Source organism: Aphelocoma coerulescens, chromosome 2, assembly GCF_041296385.1.
Source record: "Aphelocoma coerulescens isolate FSJ_1873_10779 chromosome 2, UR_Acoe_1.0, whole genome shotgun sequence".
NCBI classification, from domain to species: Eukaryota; Metazoa; Chordata; class Aves; order Passeriformes; family Corvidae; genus Aphelocoma; species Aphelocoma coerulescens.
In genome coordinates this window covers 61,346,293-61,370,528 of record NC_091015.1, presented here as the reverse complement: position 1 = coordinate 61,370,528, position 24,236 = coordinate 61,346,293, and the positions used below count along the sequence as shown (strand labels likewise).

The window sequence follows — 24,236 nt, the reverse complement described above, 5'->3', positions numbered from 1 at the left end:
CCAATCTTTCTGCTGTTTTTCTTCCAGGCTAATAGGTCAAAGCAGCTAATGAACAGATCCAACATGTCAGAGCCAGCATGGTAAGCAGCAGAATTACCAAGACCAAGGACTCCTGGGGATGGAAAAAGGACTGGGGACTGCCACTTCTCTTCTGTGCAAACTGAAATTGTCTGAGGGTGTCTCATGGAAGAACTGTCTTACTGCAAGAACTTATTATTAGAAGGGAAGGGGGAATTGAAAGAAGTGGAACAAGTAAGGGTCCTGTTCTTTGGAGGAGTGTGTATATCAGGGTGCAAACTAGAGCAGTAGAAATCCCACAGGTCTGCAGAGGATTTCATGGGTAGAAAAAGCTGTGTACATATGCAGCAGCTGCAACACACAGGAGCAGGGGATGTATAATCTATATGCAAATAACTGTGTAGTTCCCCCATGAAAGCATGGGGCTGACTGTACAGCCTTAGAAGCTGCATGATATGTCTACATCAAGTCTGCTGTTTCTGATGTGTTGCACTTCATATGCATGGCTGGTCAGCACAGCACACACACAGAGCTTCTTCTGTGAGGGGCTTCATGTCCTGTAACTGCTGTGTATGCTCACAGTGCTGACACCCAGAGTTTCCAGGCATGCAGCAACCAGTTCAGAAGTGTCTGCTCTCTACAGCTATCACACATCTGGAAAGCCCAGACAAATTTATGAAGCCCTCAAAATCTGCCTAATGTGATTTCCAGGTGCAAAGAGTAAATGTGTCTGGGAAAAGGAAGCCTGCAGCATCTAGGAAGTCCTTTGCTACCTGCACAAAAGCAAACATAGGACACCAAAAGTTTAGGAACACCTGTTCTGATGAAATGAAGGCAGGGCTGGAGCTTAAGTCTCAAATTCTTCACCTGTCTTCTCTACTGACTTGATTTACCACAATTACATTTGACAATGAATTTGAGAGGATGTGCTTTCACATAATGGAAACACGAAAGGTGTTTTGCAGTTAAGCTTCACAACTGTTCCTGTGACTGAGACCATTACAAAAGCTGCATAAGGAATTTATTTCAGGTCTAGACACCCAGGAAGAAAATAACTGTAAACGAGTAAGAGGCTATGCACTAAGATGAGAATCCACCCTTCTCTCTCCTTTAAATGGCATTGGCTTATAAAATTAATTACTTACATACCTCACAGAGACGCAATACTTAATTAATATTTGTTAAGTGCTTTGAAATTCTGATGGAAGACATCATACTATTGTGCATCATGATTAATACAGTGTAAAAGTGATGCCATTGGTGTTGCTCAAGCAGAATGCTGAAAGGATATCTGTTCAGTTTCTGATTGAAAAAGGGGAATGGAGATAGAAAAGGTTTAGGAAACCAATTTAGAACTCAGCCTAAAGAAAAAGGGAGAACTGGGGAGGAGAGGAGCCAAGACATTTTTCAGAGGTATTTACTGTGCAGTGTGCATTAATTCCTGCAAAGTTAAAGTGTAAGTGCCTACAGCAAAATCCTGGCTCGAATCAAGTACAGAAAATGTTTCACTGACTTCAGTGAGGTGAAGATTGTTAGTTTTTGTCATAATTTCCAGCAGATGCATCCCATACGCAGGTTTGCAACTTTGCACGGTTCCTTGTTTATAGTTTAGGTTCAGGAAATAACCTCATCAAGCTCAGGCATGCTCACCATATAAAGGCAACTGCTCAGCTTCTAATCTTTCTACTACATCCCACACTTGGAGTAAACCTTTCCATTCTGTTAATGAACTTGGACCTGAGCTACCTATTTAAGTTGGTGGCAAAACTCCAATTAAATGGAAGCTGTGTGGAGATCACTGTAGATTTTGTAATAAACATGGGAAGCAAACATCCTGTGTTTAATAGTGTACACCTCTGGAGTTCAACTCATTACTCAGAATTCTGTGGAATTCTGACTAGAGAAACAAATCAAAACAAACCAACCAACCAAACTTCCAAACTCCCAAAGTAACAGAAATTCAGGCAACTTATATTTTTAAGCATTAGTCTTTCATACCTAGCAAGATTAAGATTCAGAGAAACATGTTCCTCACCACTTCTGGATAAGGCAGAGTAATTCAACTGAAAGCTTTGCACCTGTGAGGCTCAAAGAAGAAAGGTTAAAAAAAATAGCAAGGGAGAGGCACCAAAATTTGAGAGAAGGTACCTGTGAGCTTCTAGTATTAAGAAGAGCCACTTTAAAGCAGGAGCCTACAGCTACTCTAGGTAGGAAACTAAGTGAAAATGTTCTAGACTTCAAATTTTGATACATTTTTGGTTTTGATAAGGATTGAAGACTGTGGTATGTATGGGGCTCTTGGTAAGCTATTAATTACCCTTTTCCAAGCGGTGTGTGATGGCTTCCATCTTCTTAATGTACTCCTACTCAGCACAGGAAATCTTAGAAGCCCTATTTATTCTAAAGCATTTGTTAAGGTGGGCTCTCTAACCATTCTACGTGTAGAAATGTACTACAGCAAACCAGCACTTGTAAAGCAGTTTTGTGTCTATGTAACTGGTAGACCAAATGTAATGATCAAGTTGCACATAGCAGCTCTCCCTTTCACTTGTGCTAGCATGCTGTATGTTTTTAACTGTAGTGCAGGCTCTGAAGCATGTAGGCTCGTAGTTTTCTCTCTCAGTGCTTGTACAGCTGTGCCCACAAATGTATGTGTCCAGTAAAATCCAAGGAAATGTTCCTGGATGCCAGCATTAAGCTTAGATAGCTGCAGCTCTAATAACTCACATGGCAGCTCACATTGTAGTTCTAAGTGTTGACAGTTGCTTTCCAGTCCTACTGGAATAAGCAACATCATTCTTCCATCTAAACTCAGTAGTCAAAATCTGTTGGTGTATGACCTACATCATGTTGCTGCTCTCGGGATCCTAAGGAGAGATGGTATTAAGGTGCCAAGGCAAAAATTCAAGCCTAAAGATTTTATTGACCAGAAGTTAAATGTGTGATACTTAAGTCATGTGAAAACAGTGCTGTGTCACTCGTGTAAACAGGTAGGATGTGTCCCTTTCCTCAGAATGTTCATTAATAAGATACTGGACAACCAGTACCACCAAATAAGGCCAATGCTTCTCCAAAGTCTGTCTTTATTATGGCTGGAGATAATGGTGAGCAGGCACTACAGAGGAAAAATCATTCTGTCAGCTTCTTGGCATGGGTACTTACAGGGAAGGCCACTGAAGAGATGCTAACTACGTATTCTGAAGAGGTTTCCATTTCGTGGAGGGGCCAGAAGAAAATTATACCAGAGATCAGAGTAAGCAAGGCTATACATAAGACTAAGCATTGTCTGCATTTTGCTGACAAGACATGAAGGATTTTCAAGATAATACTGTTCTTCATATTTAGACATCAGGAAAAAAACCCATCCTGTTAATAAGGTATTTCATGACTTGTTTGCCTCTCTGTGTGTCCATGTACATTATCCTTGACTTTTTACCTGGCTTTTTCCTACTGGTTTATGCTTTTTTCCCAAGCAGGCTGAACAGCAGCCCAGCAGCAATCTCTAAAAAACCTGCACCTGTATGGAAAGTATCTGAATTTCCTCTAAACGTATCAAATGAGTCCTAATCACTCATCTCAGATGCTTTCCAGAGCAGGTTCTTGCAGTTCTCTAACCTTTTAACTTATGTTTTTGTGCCTGGTTTTAATGTTAAAACTTCTTTTGTTGCTCTCTTGTGCTATGAACAGGGCAAATACATTTATTTTTATCTCTGGCAAGACTTGCATTCCTTCTACTTACTTATAACCTGCCAAACTGAACTATCATTTGGCAGTTTAGTCACTCTGTATCCACAAATGCCTCTGTACTCTGAGTATCTTTTTATTTTCTCCTACCTGCCAGGTACCCTACATACATTTCCAAGTCTCAGGTGATGGATCTCTCATGTTACATTAAAATGAATGTTGTTCAGATGACCATGTCTTTTCGAGTAGTCCAGATCTTGGTGTATCATTCTGTGTTTACACCTTCAGTTTGTGGTGTTCACCAATACCACACAACCAGTTGTAGGGGCTGTTGAAGAGTGCTAAAAGACTGAAAAGGAGTGGTGTGAGGTCTTTGGGAATGCATTAGACTTCTGCTGGATCAAATTTCCCTATAGAGATTCATTCCCATTTCTTATGGGTCTTCCTTCTCAGGGAGTTCAATATGTCAATTTTAACTATTTTAATACTAGACTGGATTCTTAGAATTACTGCTGGCTATGTCTATATCAGGAATAAGCATGAGTGTGCGAATGAAAATACCTGATGCTGAGGGTTGTGTTCCTACTATGGGTTCTGTGCATGTGGTTTGTTTAGGTTGGCTCTTGCCTGCCCTCACAGACTTTCCCACCTATGAGTTGTGGAGAGTGTTGAGCATTCACTGGTGGTGCAGCCTCTGGTAATCCAGCTGAAAACTTCATGTTCAAGTCAAAGTGCAGTACCTGGAGACAATCTGCTTCAAGCCCACGCTCTTGCCGCTCACTTATTTAACATCATCAAAGTGAGAATCTGCACTAGTGCTGGTGCACAGATCACCACCTGTCAGACAGTCTGGGAGATTACTGTTGCCATTAATGAACTTAATCCACATCTGGAGAAGGCACACAGGGATGTGGAAGATTTCTATCTCTTTGTTAGTTAATGGGAGAAGCTTACAAAGTCAATCTTCAAAGCAGATACAGCTACAGATAGGAAAAAAGAAAACATTCCCTGTTCACTGCCTCCAGTTTGATCTATAAGAGGTCTAATGACATGATGGCAGAATACATTTTGATGTAATGGATAATTGAGTTTACTATGTTCAGTGTAGTGATCAAATTAATAGCAGGATTGACTTTTTATTTGGTGTAGGGAGGGGTAAGAAAGGCATGGCAAAGCCCCTATTATCTGCTGTGTACTGAAGATATGCAGAGTACTCTGAGACAGCTCAGGAAACAGGGACTGTGTATTTTAGCTGGTGGTATGCTATGCAAACACTTAGTGAAAACACTTAAACACCAAGAAAAGCGAATTACTCTGCCCTGGGAAAAGGGGGTGGGGGTGGTTAAATTCAACTGCTATTACTGCTGTGCAGTTGCTAAAAAACCACCACTGCACCACAGCAGATGAAAGTATTCTGCCACTTAAGATATTCTAATACCAGAAAGGATGCCTGAAACATGCTAAAAGACAAATGTCAGTATAAAGTACCTGGTGATGCTTTTTCAAGTGGCTCACAACAGGGAAAAGACTAAGAAGTAATGCTGAACTGATAACTTAAAATTTTACTAACATTCCAGTACTCTTGTGTTTCAGGTAACTTTTCAGAAGTATACTCTCAAGAACTTTCTATTCCTTACAATATACTAAGGAGAAAAAAGTAAAACTGCATCTTCAAGAGGTTAGCTCCCACACTAGCCTGATGGTCACGTTAACTGCTCCTTCCAGAAACTGAGACATAATACAGCCTTTTTCTGCAACCTCCTCAGTTATGCAAAATCACAGCTCAAAACTGTAGACTGAGTCACTAACAGCAGTACAGAGAAATAGAAAAATCCGGCTAAGTGCCTTTCTTCCCCCTCTCCCCTCCCACTTGCTTGAATATGCAAGCATTTCAAAATAGGTATTCACACACATCACTTGTTGACTTCTGTTTTAGTGGCACTTGTATAGCTGGGACAAGCAGAGAGGTCTACACAAAAAAGTTGTCTAGAGCTGATGCAGCCAGCCTTCAGATCTGTGTCTAGAGCCTCCTCCTAATTCTCAGAACAACCACAAGCTGGGCTGCCACCAAACCGTCCTTGGAGCTGCTCCAAAGACTGTGCTGCAGCCTGGGTAAGGCAGCACAGGCAAATGGGGGAAGCTGCTGTGTGACAGCAATGCCCACATGGAGGGACTTGTGCTGTTCAACAGATAAGCTGCATTCACCTGTGCTGGCTAAACTGGGGCAGGTATAAAAGAAAGGCCAAGTGCCCTCACAGCCGCGTTGCTTAGGAAGGGTGTGCGTGGGCCCATCTCTTTGAGTGAGCTCCAGCTCCTAAGTGCCTTAAGTGTAGCGAAAACAACCCCCAGCATCAACTCTTCTTCCTGCTTGATTTTATGTTGTGGTCACAGCTGCAAAGGTAAGGATGTTATTTTGCTCCTCTGGAACTGAGTCAAAACCCCGAAGTTTGTATTAGAAAAGTGGCCTGGAAAGTACTGTATTAACAGACATGCAAAGCCTCTGACTTCTGGGGAATAACCAGCTTTGAAGTAAAATACACTCAGCAATAATCCAAGCACACTTCATTAATTTCTGAACTGCAAGAGCGAAGTACTACTCAGAAAAAGCTGTAAGACAGTAATGACGGCTTTGGGGTTTATTTTTATTTTTAATCCCAAAAGCTCCTTATCTCCCTTCTTCATGTTTTTTCATTCAATTTACAGTAGTCTAAGTTAAAGCTCATCTAACAAAAAAATGACACATTAAGTTTAGCTAACCTCTTCACCCCCCTCTTGATGAGAATCCTTTCTTCCTCGGCGGAATAAATGCAACAACTTTACAATTGGTATGTTGCTTGTTTAAGATAACTTTTCTTTGCACTTTGTGTTTAATGGAATTTGGCTGATGTGGGATATTTCAGCACTTAATTAAGTTGAGATAGTGAGGGCAGCAACTTTTGCCAAGTCTTAACTAGCACTAAAGGATCTCTAAGCAGGAAGGCAGTATTTTGTTATCTGTCAACATGCATGCATCTTTCTCTACCACACCCCCAGTCAAGTCTGAGAACCCTTGACACATCATGAAACATCGGTTTACTGTTCAAATTTGAGTCAAAGCTTAGACTCAAAACAAAGAGTAGTTGCAGTTTAACACTGGATTTAAGTGCAGGTCTGAGGAGCTGCTGCTGGAACGGGGGTGCTCATGCCACTTTTCCCATCCTACTGCTGGACTGTGCAGCTGCAGTGCCTGCCATGTCCAGAAAGCCTTGATGCACTGGAAAAACCAACTTTTAAAAAAGCCTGATGCAAGAGGTACAGCACGATGTTCAGCTGGGCGGTGGAACAGGGCCACCTTGCTGCCGCAGCCTGCTATTACTCCAGCCTTTGAGGCTGGATTAGGGGTTTTAAAAATTTGTTTCAACACTTCAATTCGTCAAAAACTGTCTCTAAAAGAAGCAACCCAGGCCACTCTTATACTTCATGTTACATGCTCTCTTCTTGCACTTAAAGAGTTCATGTGAATGAGCAGAAAGAAACCAACTATGCTGGAAAGCAGGAGCACCTAGCCTCACTAATAAGAAGGGGTAGGGGAAATCTTGTTCCCTTCAGTGATCACAGCAGACTTTAACAGGAAAGTTCCAATTTTTATGAAGAAACATAGCAGTGTTTGAACATGAAACCTGCTCAAGATAACCTGGTCGCTCCACAAGCTGAATAACAAAGTAAATCTGACTGTAGATTCCTTACCATGTGGATGAGTTACTGCAACCAACTTGCTTTATGTTCGCCCTACCTCTTCACATTTCCTCTGGCTGTGCTCCTGCCACCAAGTTCCCCACAGAACAGAGCACCGTGGGCCTGTGCCTGTTTTAAGCAACAAGAGATGTTTTCTGCCACATTTCTGATTATTCTCTGTGTATCAGGCCTTCTTTGTAGCTTGCTAGATAAATTTGCCTTGCACCCCTCTTCTGAAGGCGGCCGAGATGTATCTCAAGTGCAATTACCATTAACAGGGCCCGAAGGGATGTGTTCAGGCTCTCGGGGTCACTGAGCAAGCCCCTACTCGCCTCACGGCACTGCTGCCTTCCCCGAGATGCCACCGCTCAGTGCCCCTGGTTTGACCCCCGCCGCCTTTGAAGGGGCCCGCCGCTCCCCGCGTCACTGCGGCGCTGCCGTGGCCGGAGCCCCGACGGGACTCCCCGCGTACGAACCCCCTCCCGCGCCCCTTGCCGCCTCCGCCAGGCCCCGACCGCCCCGCGCCGCCGTTTTGCGCCAGGCCGAGCCCGCCGGGAGGGGCAGCGGGGCTCGCTGGGGTGCGGCGGTGCCGGCGGGAGCGGCGGCGGGGCCCGCCCTGGCCGCGCCCCGGGCTCGCTGCCCGACCCCACTCACGGCAGCGGCGTCGGAGTCACGCGGGCGCCGTGGGGGCCGCCATTGCTGCGGTGCCGGCGGGGCGCGGCAGGGGGCGCTGGCGGGAGGCGCTGGCGGGAGGCGCTGGGAATGGCGCGGGGGAGCCGCGGGGGAGCCGCGGGTGTTACAGCGTCTCCTGAGTCGGAAGGGACCCACAGGGACCGTCGAGTGCAACTCGTGGCCCTGCGCAGGACAGCCCCAAGAGTCCACGCCTGAGAGCGTTGTCCAGATGCTTCTTGAACTGCGTCAGGCTTGGTGCTGTGACCACTTCCCTGGGGAGCTGGAGTTCCAGTGCCCAACCACCCTCTGGGGGAAGAACTTTATTCTAATATCCAACCTAAACCTCCCCTGATACAATTCCAGGCCATTCCCTCGGGTCGTGTCACCAGAGAAAAGATATTAGTGTCTGTCCCTCCTCATCACGAGGAAATTGTAGACTCTGATGAGGTCTCCCCTCAGTCTCCTTCAGACTGTACAGACCAAGTGACCCCAGCTGCTCCTCAGATGGCTTCCCCTCACGCCCTTTGCCATCTTGGTTGCCCTTCTTTGGACACTCTTCAGTAGCTTAATATTTTCTTATATTGTGGTATCATGTCACGGCAGTGCTGGGGCTGGCTGTGCCTCAAGCAGCATTTTCCAAGGGTCCCTCTTCTCAATGGCAGGGTTGAGGGTCTATGCCCCACTGGAGGTGACAGGTGTCCCGTAACCATGGCCTCGGCTGCATGGTGAGTTGCGGGAAGCCTGTGAAGAGACAGGTGCGGTCCCCAGACAGTGCTGCTGAACAGGCTTCCCCACAATCCACATCCTCTCAGCTCCACACTGGTCATCCAGACCACACCTGAGCTTGCTGCCAGGGATCTGCTTTCTTTTGTGGTGTTTTGTTATTATTTTTTCCAGGACAAGCCCTGATCCAAGGGACACCATAAAATCATTCTTGTGCAGTCAAATAAAATTGAAAAAACCAACAGTGTCTGTCCAGTAGTCCCCAAAGATAATTCTGGATCTAATCTGGCCATCTGATTCCACACAGAGATATTAATATTTAATTTAATCACTGCTGTCTTTAGTTCATCTTCTTCATTCCAGATTTATCCATCTCCATTGTTCCATGTAAGCTGGTGTCCCTTTTGGAGTTTATTTAAGCAAGCTGTCCAGCACTGTCCCTGAGCTCAGCACTTAGGCTGTGGCATTTGTAAAGTGTGTGAGCACTGCTGGATTACATGATACCACGCCTTGGCTCATGGTTTTGATTCATCTGAAATTAAATGATGAGTACCTATAACATCAGAGTGTGTTCTGCTGCTGTTCCTTAGTGCATCCTACCTGCTTTGATATTTACTGTATGTGCTTCCTGGCTGAGGAGTTGAGTCAGGCATTATTCTCAGGGCTGTTGCCAAGCCAGTTTGTTCTGTTATCCAAGTAGCTTCCAGCTGCTTATTTACACCTTTTGCCTTACTGTTGTGATTTAGTGGAATACTATCTACTATTTCATTCTTCCAAATAAAACTGTTTCTTCCCATGGCAAGCTTCCAGTAGTGTCCAGTCAACTTCTACCAGCAGGAGCTGATTACATTATTGCTTTGCTTAGTTGTTCCTGACAAAATATTGACAAGTGAGAGGTTGCTACATTGTAGCTGAAGTAAATTAAAACATCTGCTTTCTAGGACTTGTAACAGCGCTGGAATTGTGGAAGGTGAGAGTGGGGAGAAACATGGTATGGAAAGACAATCAGCAGAACAAAAGGACGTGCAGGTATGACCAAAAAAGAGACAACGAGAAATACAGAAAAAAAAGGGAGTGAACGGCTCACTTATTCTTACACTCCTAAGAAGCCCTGTTAAGAGACTGTTTTGTATGCAAAGCTGCAGGTTTTTAAAATTCTTTCTCTCATCCTGCCCTGCCTTTCTACTACTGTCCCTTCTTTGTGAAAATTGGTTGCCTTTACCTTCAGGGTGGTCTGACTCCTACATATCTAATTACTCTCTGAAAAATCTATTTCATACATTTCAGACCTGAAGAAAGATTTTGTGCCAAAAATCTTGTCTTCAGTTCCCAGCTATGCCTCTGTTGCCCTAACTACTCCCGCTGGCCCTTTATCCTGGTAATTTTGCAATGATGAAAGCTGTGTAATACCCTTCCAATTTTGGTGAAGCTTTATTGGTCCTGAAAGGTACTTATTATTTATAGATATCCTCTCTGCTATATCCATATGGAAGGAGAGACAGCTGGTGTAAGAGACCGGTATTACTATGTCCATGCTGGGGGCTATTTGCTGTTGCTTCTTCCCAGGCTGGCATTTTCCCCTGCACACTGTCACCACCCTGGGGACCCAGCTCATGCTGGTCACTCATCTCACAGCCACAAATGACTCCTTCAGAGCCCATATCTTGTTCCACCACTGGAGGAACCACTCCCAGCCCCCATCTTGTCCAGGTCTGGAGCTCATTTAAATGTTGGGGTTTTTTTCTAGTTGCCTGAATAAATAAACAATCCTTTGGCAGACGGAGCTCAAGTATCCCTGTATAGAGGGGTCAAACAGCAGGTAGGTACAGGACTGGTTTAAGCTAACCTAACTACAGGTGTGGTGGAAAGAGGCAGCTGTGCCCTCCTGCTTGGCTGTGTGTTGTGCCACTTCCATCTGGTTTTGGGATCTGATCCATTTGGAAAGTAGGTGGGTTTTTCTTTTTTTTTCTTTTCTTTTTTTTTTACAAGATTAGTGATGAAATTGAACAGGTCCCACATCCTGTAGATCACGTGGCTGTACAAATAGGAGCATGGTTACTGAATCCAAGGGCTCTGAGTTACATCTGCCTCTAATCCCTCCCATATGCATTCTTTCATATGTTCTGCTATGCATTATGGTTTTCTATCACGTGCTAATTGATTCAATAATTTATGCTAAGCATACAGTCACATGCTAGTCATTAACTGTGCTGTATGTTGAACTCACGGTGTAGATGTTTAAATATTGTATCTCCTGGTCTGCCAATCCTCCTTTGTGTAATACCACACATTTGCTGAAGACCTTCGGACCTTAAACTTCCTTTTTATTACTTTTGTATATGATTTTTCAGTTACTTTCTGGAGCTCCTCCTTATTTCAGTTGTGTAACAATTGTAATTAAAGCTGCTGAGGTATAATTTGTGCTTTAGCCTATGGTAATACAATGTGTTTGAGAGGGGATGGAATGAGTTTTGAAACGTCTTATAACTTATTTGAAACAACTAGCATAGTAATGTCATCACAAACCTTATGTGCAGTTGAAGCTATGTTAGCCCACGGAAGCTTTGCAATCGTTAAAACTTCATAACTGGCTCAGTAAATGTGACTCTGGCAAAAAAAATGTGGCTGGGAGGAGGCCAAGTGAGTTCCTGTAATCTTTCTGATGAGGAAGTTAACAGGTCAGAAGTGAGAAAATATGGAAAGAAAGGCGTGTCAGTCTCAAAATCCCAACCTGCAGAATTTTAGAATAAAGAATTTAAGGAATCCAGAGAGGCATTGAATTTTTAATTTCTTTGGGAAGAAGATGGGCTTTTTCTGGTATGACTACTTTACACAGCACACTCCAAGATTTACCAGAAACAGGTTGACTTGAGCACACTTGTGTGCAAAACAAAAAAAAGGTTCTCCAGAGGTATTTTACTTTATGTTTGAGATGACAGGGTACAGAATTTTATCCTTTGTACCTGTAGTCCTAATGTAACACAGCTTTAGGTTGTACTGTATGAATGCCCACCGTCAGCATGGTGTAGAAAGATCCATGGAATTCAGACCATCCTCACTGTTTATTGCAGGAACTACTGGCCTTCAGGGAAGTAGCTATACCCGCACAGGCTTTTATCTTCCAACCCCCTGAAAGTCCTGTTGCATGTAGATAAGAAATGGCAAGTAAAGAGGCTGAGAGTAAGATCTGGGTAATAGGTGTATTTCCTAGGAAAAGCTAGTGCTTAAGCATAGCATGTTGCCTGCCAGGAAGCAGTCCCAGTTGAAAGGGAGGCAAATAGTCTTGAGTAAGAGCTTGTCTAACACCTGGCCTGGGCTGTCCCAATAGCTGCTCTCTGCATGCCTCCTGCTTGGGCAAAGCCAGGCACAGAGTGATTTCTTTACCACTTGGTGCTCTTGAAACTCCCAATTTCCTGAGCACAGATTCATCCAGCAACGTAAACCCTATGGCTGCAGCTCGGCAGACAAAAGCACTGCTGATGTAGCAGTGTCTGCAAACCATTGCATGAGTGAGCTCTGGGAGTGCCTGGCTGGGGTTGTTATCCCTCACGTGGGCTCCTTCCCTGGTGTGCAGTGTCAATTCACACACCGAGGAGAGGAATCTCTATTTCTTTATTCTAGTTTGTGCAAAGTAAGGAGCTAGGTGGTAACCCGCAAAAGGCTAGCTCCCTATCATCAAAACTTTACATTATTTATATGTTTTAGCAAACAAAAGTATCAGTATTCATTGGCTACAAGTTGCATAGGTCTCTCATTAATTAGTATTATATCTTCTTTAGCTCAGTTTGGTCAGAGCATGGGCTGATAAGACCAAGGTTGTAGGCTCAATCCCCATATGGGCCATTCATTTCAGAGTTGGACATCTTGATCCTTGTATGTCACTTCCAACTCAGAATATTCTGTGATTCTACTGGTTAAGTGATTCTTTTACTTATGTTAATACTCTGCATGCTCATTTTCTTCCTCCTCTTGAGTCAGTGGGTTTCTAGACTCCGTGGGCTGTGAGTCAGTGTTTTCACTCTCCCCCTGCCAAAAACACCTTTCACCCAGTTAGGACTTTAGACTGATGAGTTGACCCTGTTTATTCCTCCTTCTGGCCCTATCTTGGGCATTCTGCCAAACATCCTTGTGGTCTGTTAATTCAGCATTCCATTGTGACTGATTTCAACAGATATCCCAATATTTTTTTCTATTCCTTTTTTTCTATTCTTTCTCAACGGCTACAGCTACTGAAGCATATTAAGCAAATAAACGGGGTTTATTGATATGTAGCTTATCAGTTCGGAAACCCTCCATCAGAGCGACCCCTGCGCGAGCTCAGCCGGGGGAGGGGTGTCCTCCCCAGGTTCCCGGGGAGGTGCCAGCCCCTTGCTGGCCACGTGCAGCTTTCTGGGTGTTTCCTGAGCGAAAGCTCCCCGCCTCAGCGCCTGCTCCAGCTGCCTCTGGCTTCAGCCCGCCCCTGCAGTGCCTTATTGGATTCCTGGCCGAGGGGGTGTTGCCGCCGCCACAGCGATAGGGCGTGCGGGCGCTGATATGCCGGAGCTGCGGAGCGTTGTATAAGAAGAAGCTGCAGGGAGCAGAGGAGAATTAAACAGGACCACGTTTCTCCTCTGTGAGCTGAAGAGGTTAGTGGTTATTACTTAATCCCTGCTAACTGTAATTAGGATTTGGAAGCAGGGCTTTCGTTTTCCGTCCCTCGCCTCTCCAGGATTGCTGGCCACCGGCGTTTCCCCCTCGGTTGTGGCGGATTGGGGGAGTCCTGCAAGTCACGTTGTCCTAGCTGCTCCAAAGAAACCCTCCACACCAGAGGGGACGGGCCACCACTTGGGGAAGGGGGAACAGAGAGGAAGGAAAAATAATATGCAGGTTGCAGTGAAGCAGAGTACTAGTCTGTAAATGATGTACATTGTAAATGATGTGGAAGTAGCCAAGTAGCATCTTCGAGTGGCCTGGGCACTGTATGATGAGAGTGTGAGAGGTCATGTAAAACGTTCCTAAAACTGGACTTCTTTTGAGAAGTGCTGAGCTTCCTTCAAATCCTGTGAAAATCCATGTTTGCTGCAGTTACTTGATGCTCCCTTCTGAAACACCAGACCATTACCTCAGTTTACCCATGTGTAAAGTGAGTGAGAATATTTTCCTTTTATAAAGGGATGTGGTGGGGCCATATTTCAGACAGCTTTTGGTGGGAGAAAGGTGATTCTTATGTTCTCAGATGCGGTACAGAATCCGTGTATAAAACACATTACCTTTATTAATAATTGCTTTATGTTCTAGTCACAGCTATCACCTCTAGCTAAAAAAAAGAAAAAAGATGCATCAAGGCTCAATCTACACACAGTGAAAAGGCAAGCTCAGCATTTATATAACTCCTGGCATCCTTCTGAGCTTTTGTGTTAAGAGCTTGTTAAACCCCAAACAACGAGTGTTAATTAGGACAACAGTTTATTGAACTAATATTGTGTGAAATAATGTTTATCCAATTCCTTGCAATGACTTGTCAAATTAATTTTTGTGGAATAAAGGTAGTCTGTCAGCTCTTGTATCTCTGGTTACAGATGCGAACACAGAATTACATTGTGCCAAAAATCAATAACGTAGTGTTTGAACATCTTTCTGTCATTTGTGTCAATAAATGAGAAAATTAAGACAAATCTGTTTCAATAACATAAATCCAACTTGAAGTTTAATCTTAGTAATATAAAGAGCAATGGGTTAATATTTTAATAATTTTCAGCATATATAAAATAGCCTTAGTTAAAGTCCTACTAAAAACTGTCACAAACAGTGCATGCCACGTAGATAATAATTAAATTAATAATTAAATATTATTAATATAACAATAATTAATAGTAAAATATTTTAAACTTTCTTACTATTGGATCAGGAAACTACCCTTATTCTGGAGTGCTGATGATTCTGGACTCCTCCTCCCGGGTTTACATCCACATGGTCAAGAAACTTATTTTTTGGTACAAATCTGTTTCTTCAGAGAGTGAACTGAGTTACTGTTTGTGAGCAGCTCAAGTTTAAGTCAATGAAGTGTCATTTGTGTTACCCTTAAAAGAATGGCAGTGCTTATTTTGTAGAGCTAAAAGGGAGACTCAACCTTTGTAGTTTTTGACTTCTTATTCTTAGTGTCCTCATTATTTTCCCAGTTGTGCTAACTGGATGTTTCAACACCCACTCCTCACCCCCAAACCCAATGAGCCAAAAAGACCACCACATTCAGCTCTAAGGGACTTAATTTTAAATGTCAAAGGGCAGACTTGTGTTTTCTTTGTCATGAAGAGTATCTGCTGTATCCACAGATTTGAAAACTAAGCTCAGCAGATGAGAACAGGACCACTTTGCTCTCTGCAGTAAAAATTAACTGGTCTTGTCAAAACAAGTGAAGATAAATGGATAAATTAACTGATCACTTTTCAAATTAAAACAGGAGTCACTTTCCATCTTACACTGTGGTGTCAGGACTTCAGTAAGATGCAGGACTGGAATGCACGTTGGCATTTTTGCTTTTTAGTGATGCCTCTAAAGTCACCTCAGTTTCATCCATCTTATAGAGAGAATATTGCACTCTGTGTTGTGCAGATTTGTAGGAAGCTTCAGAGGGTGTTTCCCATTACCACTGCTGTGGTCCACTGAAGCTCTGTCTGCACTGCCATCCTAGGAAAGGTAAGCAGAGTCAAGCAACAGGAGATAAAACGAAACAAAGCTGGTAAGAAATGGAGAAACTAACAGAGCTTGGATGGATGTAGTAGTGGGAGAATAATGCCCTGAGGAAGGAGTTCCTGTGTTTTACACAGCAGTACAGCAACACCAACATATGCAGGACTGTGGATAACTTTCACTTCTAATTTCCAGGCAACTGTAGATCTTTCTGAAACTTGCAGGTAGTGCTCAGTGTGGTAAAAGAACTTACATTATGCTCATAGCGCACCTTATTACGTGAGGCATTGAAAAGGTTTCTTCACTGAGTGGGGAAGCAGTGGGGCTTAGGAAAGAAAAACAGTCTGAAAGCCAAGGCACTCTTGCAGTTTAATCCTGTAGTAAAAAGGAGAAAAAAAAACCAAACTAAAATCAACAAAAACCCACCCTGGATGTATCCACACTCCGTCGTAACTTAGCAGAACAAAGGTTGCTGAGGAGCTGTCTCATGCCTCTGGAGCTGGCCTTGAACCATGGCAAATGTTCTCATGCCTGTAAAGCCAAAGTGTGGGACTTACATCTTAAAACTTTATAAAATAAGTGCAACTATAATAAAAAGATAAATATAAATTTGGCTTGTTTCCTCTCTAAGCAAAAAGAGCTTTGGCTTCTTGTCTAACTGAAATGTTTCTTAGACTAATGTTTTCAACTCAGAGATCTACTGTGCTAATTAGAAAACATTGCAGAAAACACGCCTGACTGGAAAAGATAATGAAATGCATTTGCTAATCCTGTTCCTCCAGATGAGTCTAATCCACCACTTTAACAACATGAGTTGAGCAATTAGCATAAAATAAGTTTCTTTTTTTTTTTTTTTTTCATCTTTTCAGCATAGCATTATTAACCAGTTAAAAGGAGCCTGTTTGGGGCAGCTAGTGTACCTGTCGTAGTAACTAACCTAAATGCTAAATTAAAGGCTGCACAACACTGGCTAATAAAATTAGAAGTTCTCATGGCTCAAGTAATGTTACTGCATTTATTAGCTTTCCTTCTTAGTGACATGTGTAGGTACAAAGGCATCTTTATCATCTAGTCATTACCTCTGTTCTGTGAATGAGAGGAGAGAAAAGCTCCCAGAAAGAACATGGATTATTGAATAATCCCCAAATAACAGAGAGGAGGAAGGAGTACAGGATGTGACGGGTAAGTTGAGACCACAGTCACTCTAGTTAAAACGTCATGGATGTTTCTTTGCTATGCTAGACGCGGTAAAGCTTTGTGACCCTTTCTGTTGCTAGGGAGAACAGCCCTTAGTCGGTATTTACTGTCTTTTGCAGGCTCTGACACAGATTAGCAACAGAGACTGGTTAGTCTGTTATTTGGTGATGAACATAGAGACCTCGGTGGCTTGCTCGTACTTGTCTTCAGAATAATTAGCTGATTTTTCTCAGACACAGCCCAGTTGTGTGCAGCTGGAAGTGGGATCAACATGTTGGAAGAGATCTCTCTATGCTTAGTGTTTAGTCTTGGTGACAGAAGATACAAATGCATCAAGGATTGGGGGGGCTTGTGGTTAGGTTGGGGGTTTTTCTTTTGTTTTTATTGTTGCCATTAAACGAGATTCATAAAATTTAGATAGAGACGGCAAATTAATTCCTGGTTTGTGTCTTTCTCTAAAGCTTTGATTCTTTAGTGGCAAAAATCTGCGAAGAACTCAGATACTCAGATAATTGGAATGTGGATAAAGAGGAATTCTGTACTGTTGATAATTCACTTTTAAGTGATGAGGCTATAAACCAGAGCGGTACACTTCTGGCATTGGAGGTGATCATGGGCTTTGTCTACTTTCATTCTTGTTCAGTGTAAGACAGAGGCAGGCCTTTTTTTGGTAAGTATGACGTACTTGGACTTGCAGTCCTGGAGTGCAGTATCTGTTAGAAGCAGTCTGGAGTTGTCTGAGATATCTTAGGTTTATCATCCAGAAGTCAGGATAACCAATCCCAGCAGTTGTTGAAAATCTTTGCCCTAGGAAATGTGTTTTTAATTTGGACTTTTAGTTTTTTGAAGTCTATTTTGCGTTTACTTACTTGCATAGTGAAGTGAAATAGTTATCCATACATTTAGCCCAATATGCCTGGCATCTGTAATGAGACCTTAAGACTGAGGGCTCTTGAATAAATATTTTCAAAATAAATAGGTCATTTGCCTGATTCTATTTACTGTTTAAAAATAATAGTATTCTGCCATGTGTTTCCAACCCAGTTCTTCTTGGTCCTGATGACAGCCTGACCTAGTAATATTCACAATATAGATACAATGAAGACACAGCAAAAGAACCATAAAAATAGCTGTATTATATGATAATATAAACAGGGCTTAAAGTGGCTGGTTCTTTGTTTTAGGGTAGATAAGAGCTTTCTTTCTTCTCTTGCCCTCTGAGCAGGGGATGTGGCCATGTAATCCTCTGGCTGCTCTGAGCCCAGTTTTTCTGATAAGACTTCATCAGAAAGGATACTGCTTTCAAGGACACAGCCTTAATTCCCTGCTATCTTTGAAGAAGGCCCAATTTTGTACCCGGCAGATGTATGAGGCACCTTTTTTCAGAGAGAGCACCTTTCAGAAACAACTGCTGGTCTGCTGCGTGTTACCATCCCTCTCGCTTGGCCAGACCTTCCCACCATCAAATGGCATGTCATATCAGAAACAAAATGTTCCTCTCTTTGAAGTACAGGAGGGAAAGTCCTCATATCCTAGATGCTCTTAAGTTGTCAGCTCCCAAGGAAGCACGAAGGTGTGGATAACCCCAGAGTTCAAGTTTCTTTTGGTTAAATGACTGCTAAATGAGACGTTGACTCTTCATCTTTTGCCCATGTGATGTCAGACTGACAGGTGGCCTTTTTCATCAAGAGAATCATTATGAGCAGGAAGAACTGATGCAGTTGCCAAGTCACTCTCCATCATATTTGAAAAGTCATGGCAATCAGGTGAAGGCCCCAGTGGCTGAAAAAGGGAAACATCACACCCGTAGCAGGGGGTTTGGACTAGATGATCTTAAAAGTTCCTTTCAACCCCAAGCATTCTGTTATTCTAACAAAAAGAAGTGCAAAGTACATTCTTTTACTGCATGCTCATGATTATTATTTTTAATATCCAGCTCCTACATTATCTTGGTTTTGCTTATATGCCTATCTGGAATGAACTTTCCTATTCCAGACTGCAGAACTAAAATTCATCAGGAGGAAAAGCCATCCAGCCTTACAACAAGTGTAGTCAAATGGCTTGTGATCTCTAAGTCTGACTCAAGCTGTTGTTTGGCCACAGTTACATTCTTTGTCCAGCTCAGTTTGATCTTAAACAAAACTGGTGGATCTGAGTGGACTCCAAGGATGGATTATTGCAGACAGTTGTCATTTACATTTTCTGAGCTGCTGAGGCTCCACTTCTGCCTTTACGTACACAAGTCTGACCATGTGAGGGAAGAACAGAGCTTTAGGGTCTAATGTCAAAGGTGGGCATCTATAAAATAGTGACAATTTACAGATGCCTACCTGTGGTGTTTGTGATTATCATATTCGTGTAAGGTGCCTTGTGTTTTCCATTTCTAATGATAAATAAATTTTGTATTTAGAACTGATTTTGCATCATGCCTGAGATGTGGCTGGCTTAAATAATAATTATTAAACTTACACAGTCGACTTCTTTCCCAGAACCTCAAAATGCTTTCTTGAGTTTAGTTAGCAGAAGGTAAGGAGAGAAGAAGGGATTTAGACAGACATTTTTAAAAGGAGCAAGGCTGAATAAAGTAATGAACAGGGTTGCTGTTACATTTTAAAATTGCATTTATGTTACTATTGGTGGCACAGGATTGTTGCCCACCGACCACAAACACAAACCAACAGAGAGTTAGTTTATGCGGTGCTTTATTCAGGGTCCGGGGACCTGGGGACTGGTGTCCCAAATCAGGCTTCCCGAAGGCCTATCGTTTCACTCAGCTCTTTATACAGTTTCAAACATTGGCACACATACAAAATTTAATTTTCAAAGTAAAACATACATCACAAGGATTAACAATTGATAATCATACCCTAAGCCATACATCTGCATGGTTGTCTAGTCTTAGATAATGCTCAACGAACTCCCACCACTGAAATCCCTCTTGCATGCCACATATATCGACCCAGAACTATTTACTTTTAGACATGTTCTCCATGCCCAGCTAATTCACTACTCCTTACTTCCCCACCCAGCACATTCCATTCCTGTTTCCCAAGAGAACTATTTCTACACCTGAGGCCTTACATCCTAGCAGAGCCTTAGCCTCACTACTTCTAAAATCCAATATCCTATCCTTTTTGTAACAGGATGGTGGTAGTTCAGTAAAGCCACTCTCTTCTTTTTAGAGTTCAGTGACCTCTTTGGCTGTTTAAAGGAATGGTGCAGTTAGGGACATGAACTTGAGGTGGGGACAAAGCTCTTCTCTTACAAGAGTAACTGTTAAATCAGTTCACTAAAATATTGCAGAAAAAATGAGGTGGGTATAAAGTAGTAAAACCAGGGAAAGAGAAAGAAATGTTTGCATTATGTTTCAAACAGAAGCATTAATTCCTGGAAATTTTCTACTTCCATGATCCAGTTATTTTTCTGCCTCCTTTACAAGGTATATTGCCCTCTTCTAGTGCCCTGAGTATTGTCTGCTCCTGAAACTTTGCAATAGCTGTTTTAGTTATTTCAAAATTAGGCGCTTGCACTGATCCTGCCTGTGATGGGTTATTATCCATTTGTTCAGCCACAGTTGTTATAAATAAAGGAATAGTCCACACTGATTTGGCAGAGGAAAGAAGAGTGATACTGGGTTCTTTTGTCCCAGTTACATGGCCATGCTGGTTCTGAGTAAGGTGTGCATTTAAAATACTCCTCTGAACAGGCAGTCAGCTTCACTAAAACCTTCCAGCTCTGCATCTTCGAAGGCAGACTGTAAGGAATAAAGAAGGTGGGGTGGTGTTTAAGTCTATTACCCAATTATAGTTATTTTTACTTAGGTTTTTGGAGGGGGGTCTTTGAAGTTGCCAGCAGCTTCACTGGTCCCAAGCTGACAAGATTTAACAAAGTATGTAGAAGCTATGATGCCATTAATATCCTGTACGCTTCTCCAGCTAGTGGCACGGTGTGGACTCAATCATCAAGTCAGTTTATAATTTTTGATGAGTTTTGTATTCATTGCACTTTCATGTGCAGGAGCTGAAATGTATGTTCGTCTTTCTTTAGACAAGTTTTAAATATAAGTAGCTTTGGAGTGGCTTTAGCCAAGTAGAATCTTCTACTTTGCTTGAAGTTGCATCTACCTAATTTGATGGCAGTTTTTTGGGGTCCTTTTGGAGACTTCAAGTAACAATAAATCTGGTGATGGTGAATCTGTAGAGGCAGACAGTTGTAAATAGGAACTATTTTGTAGGTCATTCTTTCACTTGTTTATTAACCCCTGAGCATGAGCCTGAGTATGTCAGGTTCTACCTTGGCATGCTTGAAGGTTCAGGTTTTGGCATGCTCAGAGCTGACTGACTGTACAGTCAAATCAAAACTAGTGGCATTTTAGCCACCTTTTTGGCATATAAAACTACATCTCTTCTTCATCTCAAGTTTTGATTTGAATAAACCTAGGGAATGGGAGGCATGGGGTTTGCTTTTGCATTGTGTTCAGTTATACACAAATAAAGCATTGTTCTTAAACCCTTCACAGGGAACCTAATGTGCAGTTACAGTACAGTGGGAAATACGGTTTTATAGGTTTTCTGTAACTTTTTTTTTTTTTGTAACTTTTTAATGAAGTTTTTGGTAAGATACCAAACACCCCCTCTAGTGGCTGATACTTCGGGAAAGATGTTTGCTTTCTTGGGACAATTTTAACAGATGAGTAGCACTTCAGGACTACTTGACTGCTAAAGCACATTTAATTGCGGACTAACTCTTCATGAGAGAGAGGCTGGCCTATGTGATTCTTGAGTGTTGGGTTGCCCATTAACATGAAAAATACTGAGCTCTAAAGTTAGGAGGGAGTAACCTCAATTATTAATCTTCATTCAAAACCTTCTGGTTTTCCCTGCTCTCAAGCAATTTATGACATTGATAGATTTGTAAAAGGTAATGCGAATGGAGAGCAACCACTGCATTTTTTACGCCCTACTGAGTGGTAGACTGATAAAATGACAGAGGTGATAGGGCATAATTTTTAAGAATACAACGTTATACAAAACTTTATCTATTTCCTAAGTTATCTCAATCTAGTTACTAAGGAAAGAACAATTTTATATCACTGTCAATTTATTTTAGAAGGGTGAAGACTTCTTTTTTCTGGGTTAGGGGATGAGGAAGTCAGCTAAAAAAGTACACTTGTCTGACTAGCTAAATTCTGTGTGTATATTGTTTTCTTTGAGGAGAATATGAGGCAGGCCTCCAGTGTTATGAGTTGCCATCATGCTAGCAATGCAGGCAGAGGGTTTTATCAGCCAGGGTAAGCAGTATCTTTATAGTGACTGCAGGGTGTAGTAGGAGTGCTTTTTTTGTTTGGGGAATTCTCAAAATAGGTCAGCCTGTTAGAGATCTGGGAGGCAGTGACCTTTAGTGGACCGGAAGATAGGTATCATCTATTGGGTTGAGTCCATAAGGATATTAAAAGAACATACTTGTAGCTGGGTATGTGTTTTTTTACTGTGCATACTAATATTCCAGTCAACAGCAAGAGCTCTTCTTTCTTAATGGGCTTGTAGGAATATTCTCATTGAGATCAGTGGGATTACTTGCAATTAAAGCTCAGCAAGCATATAATTCCTTTTAGGATTTGGGTTTCAGATTAATTTAACAACAAGAGAAGGAAAAGAAGAAACTTATTTTTTGTTATTCATTGTAGGGCATTGTTTTATATAGATATTTCAGTATAAACTTTAGTTAGTCATATTTTCTAGATGTCTGATCTGTGTGGGATTTCCTGTACTGAAGAAGAGATGTTGTAATTATACCTACTTCTTACACTCCACTTAGTGGCAGTAGGTCTGAGAGTGCTTTACAGAAGAAAGAGGTCCCCACTGTTCTGGCACTCAGACTGATTGGGAAAGGGGGTGTGATTTGCTTCCCTTGGGTCAACCAGTGTACTTTCTGTGAGAAAGTACGAATACAGCCTGGAAATACAGCTTTCCTGCTTCTTCCCAGCCCAGCTCTGTGTTCTCTAGGCCCTCTGAAGAAGGAAGAGTTGGTAGAAAGGACTCAGTAATTGGCAGGAAAATGCAGGTGCAGATGTAGTAATTGAGAAAATATTTCAGAATATTTTTCTGTAATTGTTCATCATCACTTTCAGTTGTGTTACAGCAAAAGATTGGAAACCTCTTCTGGCATTAGAGTTTACCTGCAAAGCACTTGCCAATCTGTCAAGTGAGGTAGAGAAGCCTCTTCTCTCAGTAGGTGACACAGCAAAAACAGAATGAACAGCATAAGCTAGGGAAGGGAATGGGCTGAGATTCTTGGGCATGTCTCATGGGCTGCCCTGTCATCTACCCCTCTTGTGATTAGCTCTGAGTAGTTTTCCCAGAAATGGAGGTATGGATAAGTAGTTCTCCAACTATTTTTTCCTTAACAAAACATGAAAAGCACTCATTTTTTAACAGAGTAAGAGCACGAAACAGCAATTCCTTTGTATGAAATAGGTGTTTAAGCAGAGTCTCAGACAGAGTGTTCAGACTCTTAGCTGTGCAGAGACTACTCTGGGGACTTTATTGCTCTGCAGGGAAGCTAGGGGACAGGGTTCATGGTCCACAGGGACCTCGCATAGTTCAACTTTGTGATAGCTTTAGTGTTTATGCAGATGTTAAGTCAAAAATACAGTGGAGGATGTTTCATGATTTTTTTTTTTTTCTTTTTTGAGTTAGTACCATTTTTAGCTTTATTCAGGGTTATTTTCTCAGGCACACACCGGTAGTGTAGCAATACTGTTGTTTGGTCACCTGGAAAATTAGGATCTGTGAATTGCTGATAGCTCCAAAACATAGCTTGTTCTCCTGAATGGACTTTACTCCAAAGTAATTGACTTGTTGGTTTTTAAAACGATCTGCTCTGCTCTTTTCTTCTCTTCTTCTATCACTGTGTCAAATTCACTTTCAAAAACTGTTATATAACATTGAAGCCTGACAGAAATTTTGGGGACGTTTTGTGGCTCTCTTTGCTTTAGGCATATGCTAATTAGCCACATACAAGCAGCCTTTTGCTTAAAAAGTAGCTGTGATGAGGCTGCAGTTATATGCAATTGTTTATTTACCCACCAGAAATTTCATGAGACTTTCTGTAATTCAGTCCAGAGCAGTTCCTGGAAACTTATTATAAGTAAGGGTTTAATTTTTGTTAGGAGATATTTTTATAAAATAAAATGTAGAGCCCTTCATGTCCTTCTCTTAATTAATTAATTTTTCAGATGCCCCTAAGCAGGCTCAGTTCTTTCTTGGATATTTTTAACCTTAGCAGTGTAGGTATATTGAAATGTAATGTGAGTTTCAAACAAAATGAGTCTGACTGAAGACAGGTCCCATAGATATGTAGAGAAGCTATTTTAAAAGTGTTCAGCAACCAAATCTTAATCACAAAGGGTGACTATAGGCAAAAGAAAAGGACAAAATGATCATTCTTACCCATGCATGTACATTGCAGAACTTCTGTTTCAATCCTCCACATGTGGAATATATCACATATTAAAACCAGATCTTCAGATTTTTTCAGTGCTTTGCATGGTTTTATAT

At 42.0% G+C, this 24,236-nt stretch overlaps 2 protein-coding genes across 12 annotated transcripts in view; one reads left to right on the top strand and one right to left on the bottom strand.

Annotated features, from left to right (window-relative positions):
- COA1 (cytochrome c oxidase assembly factor 1) overlaps positions 1-8,137 on the bottom strand; it is a 53,874-nt gene extending 45,737 nt beyond the window's left edge. For 4 of the 6 annotated variants that reach the window (XM_069007774.1, XM_069007769.1, XM_069007773.1 and 1 more), the window contains exon 1: positions 8,071-8,137. The gene's annotated coding sequence lies outside the window, so the exon portion shown is untranslated. Of the gene's footprint in view, positions 1-7,428; positions 7,549-7,685; positions 7,703-8,070 lie in introns of those variants that run through there. The other 2 variants (XM_069007771.1, XM_069007770.1) reach the window with 2 other exon arrangements.
- Positions 6,064-24,236, top strand: part of BLVRA (biliverdin reductase A) — a 38,026-nt gene continuing 19,853 nt past the window's right edge. Inside the window, exons 1-2 of one of the 6 annotated variants that reach the window (XM_069007762.1) lie at positions 6,064-6,101; positions 9,753-9,840. In XM_069007762.1, the coding sequence (XP_068863863.1) occupies positions 6,079-6,101; positions 9,753-9,840 (111 nt within the window). In that variant the 5' untranslated portion in view covers positions 6,064-6,078. Of the gene's footprint in view, positions 6,102-9,752; positions 9,841-10,682; positions 10,760-13,242; positions 13,437-16,341; positions 16,663-24,236 lie in introns of those variants that run through there. The other 5 variants (XM_069007768.1, XM_069007765.1, XM_069007764.1 and 2 more) reach the window with 5 other exon arrangements.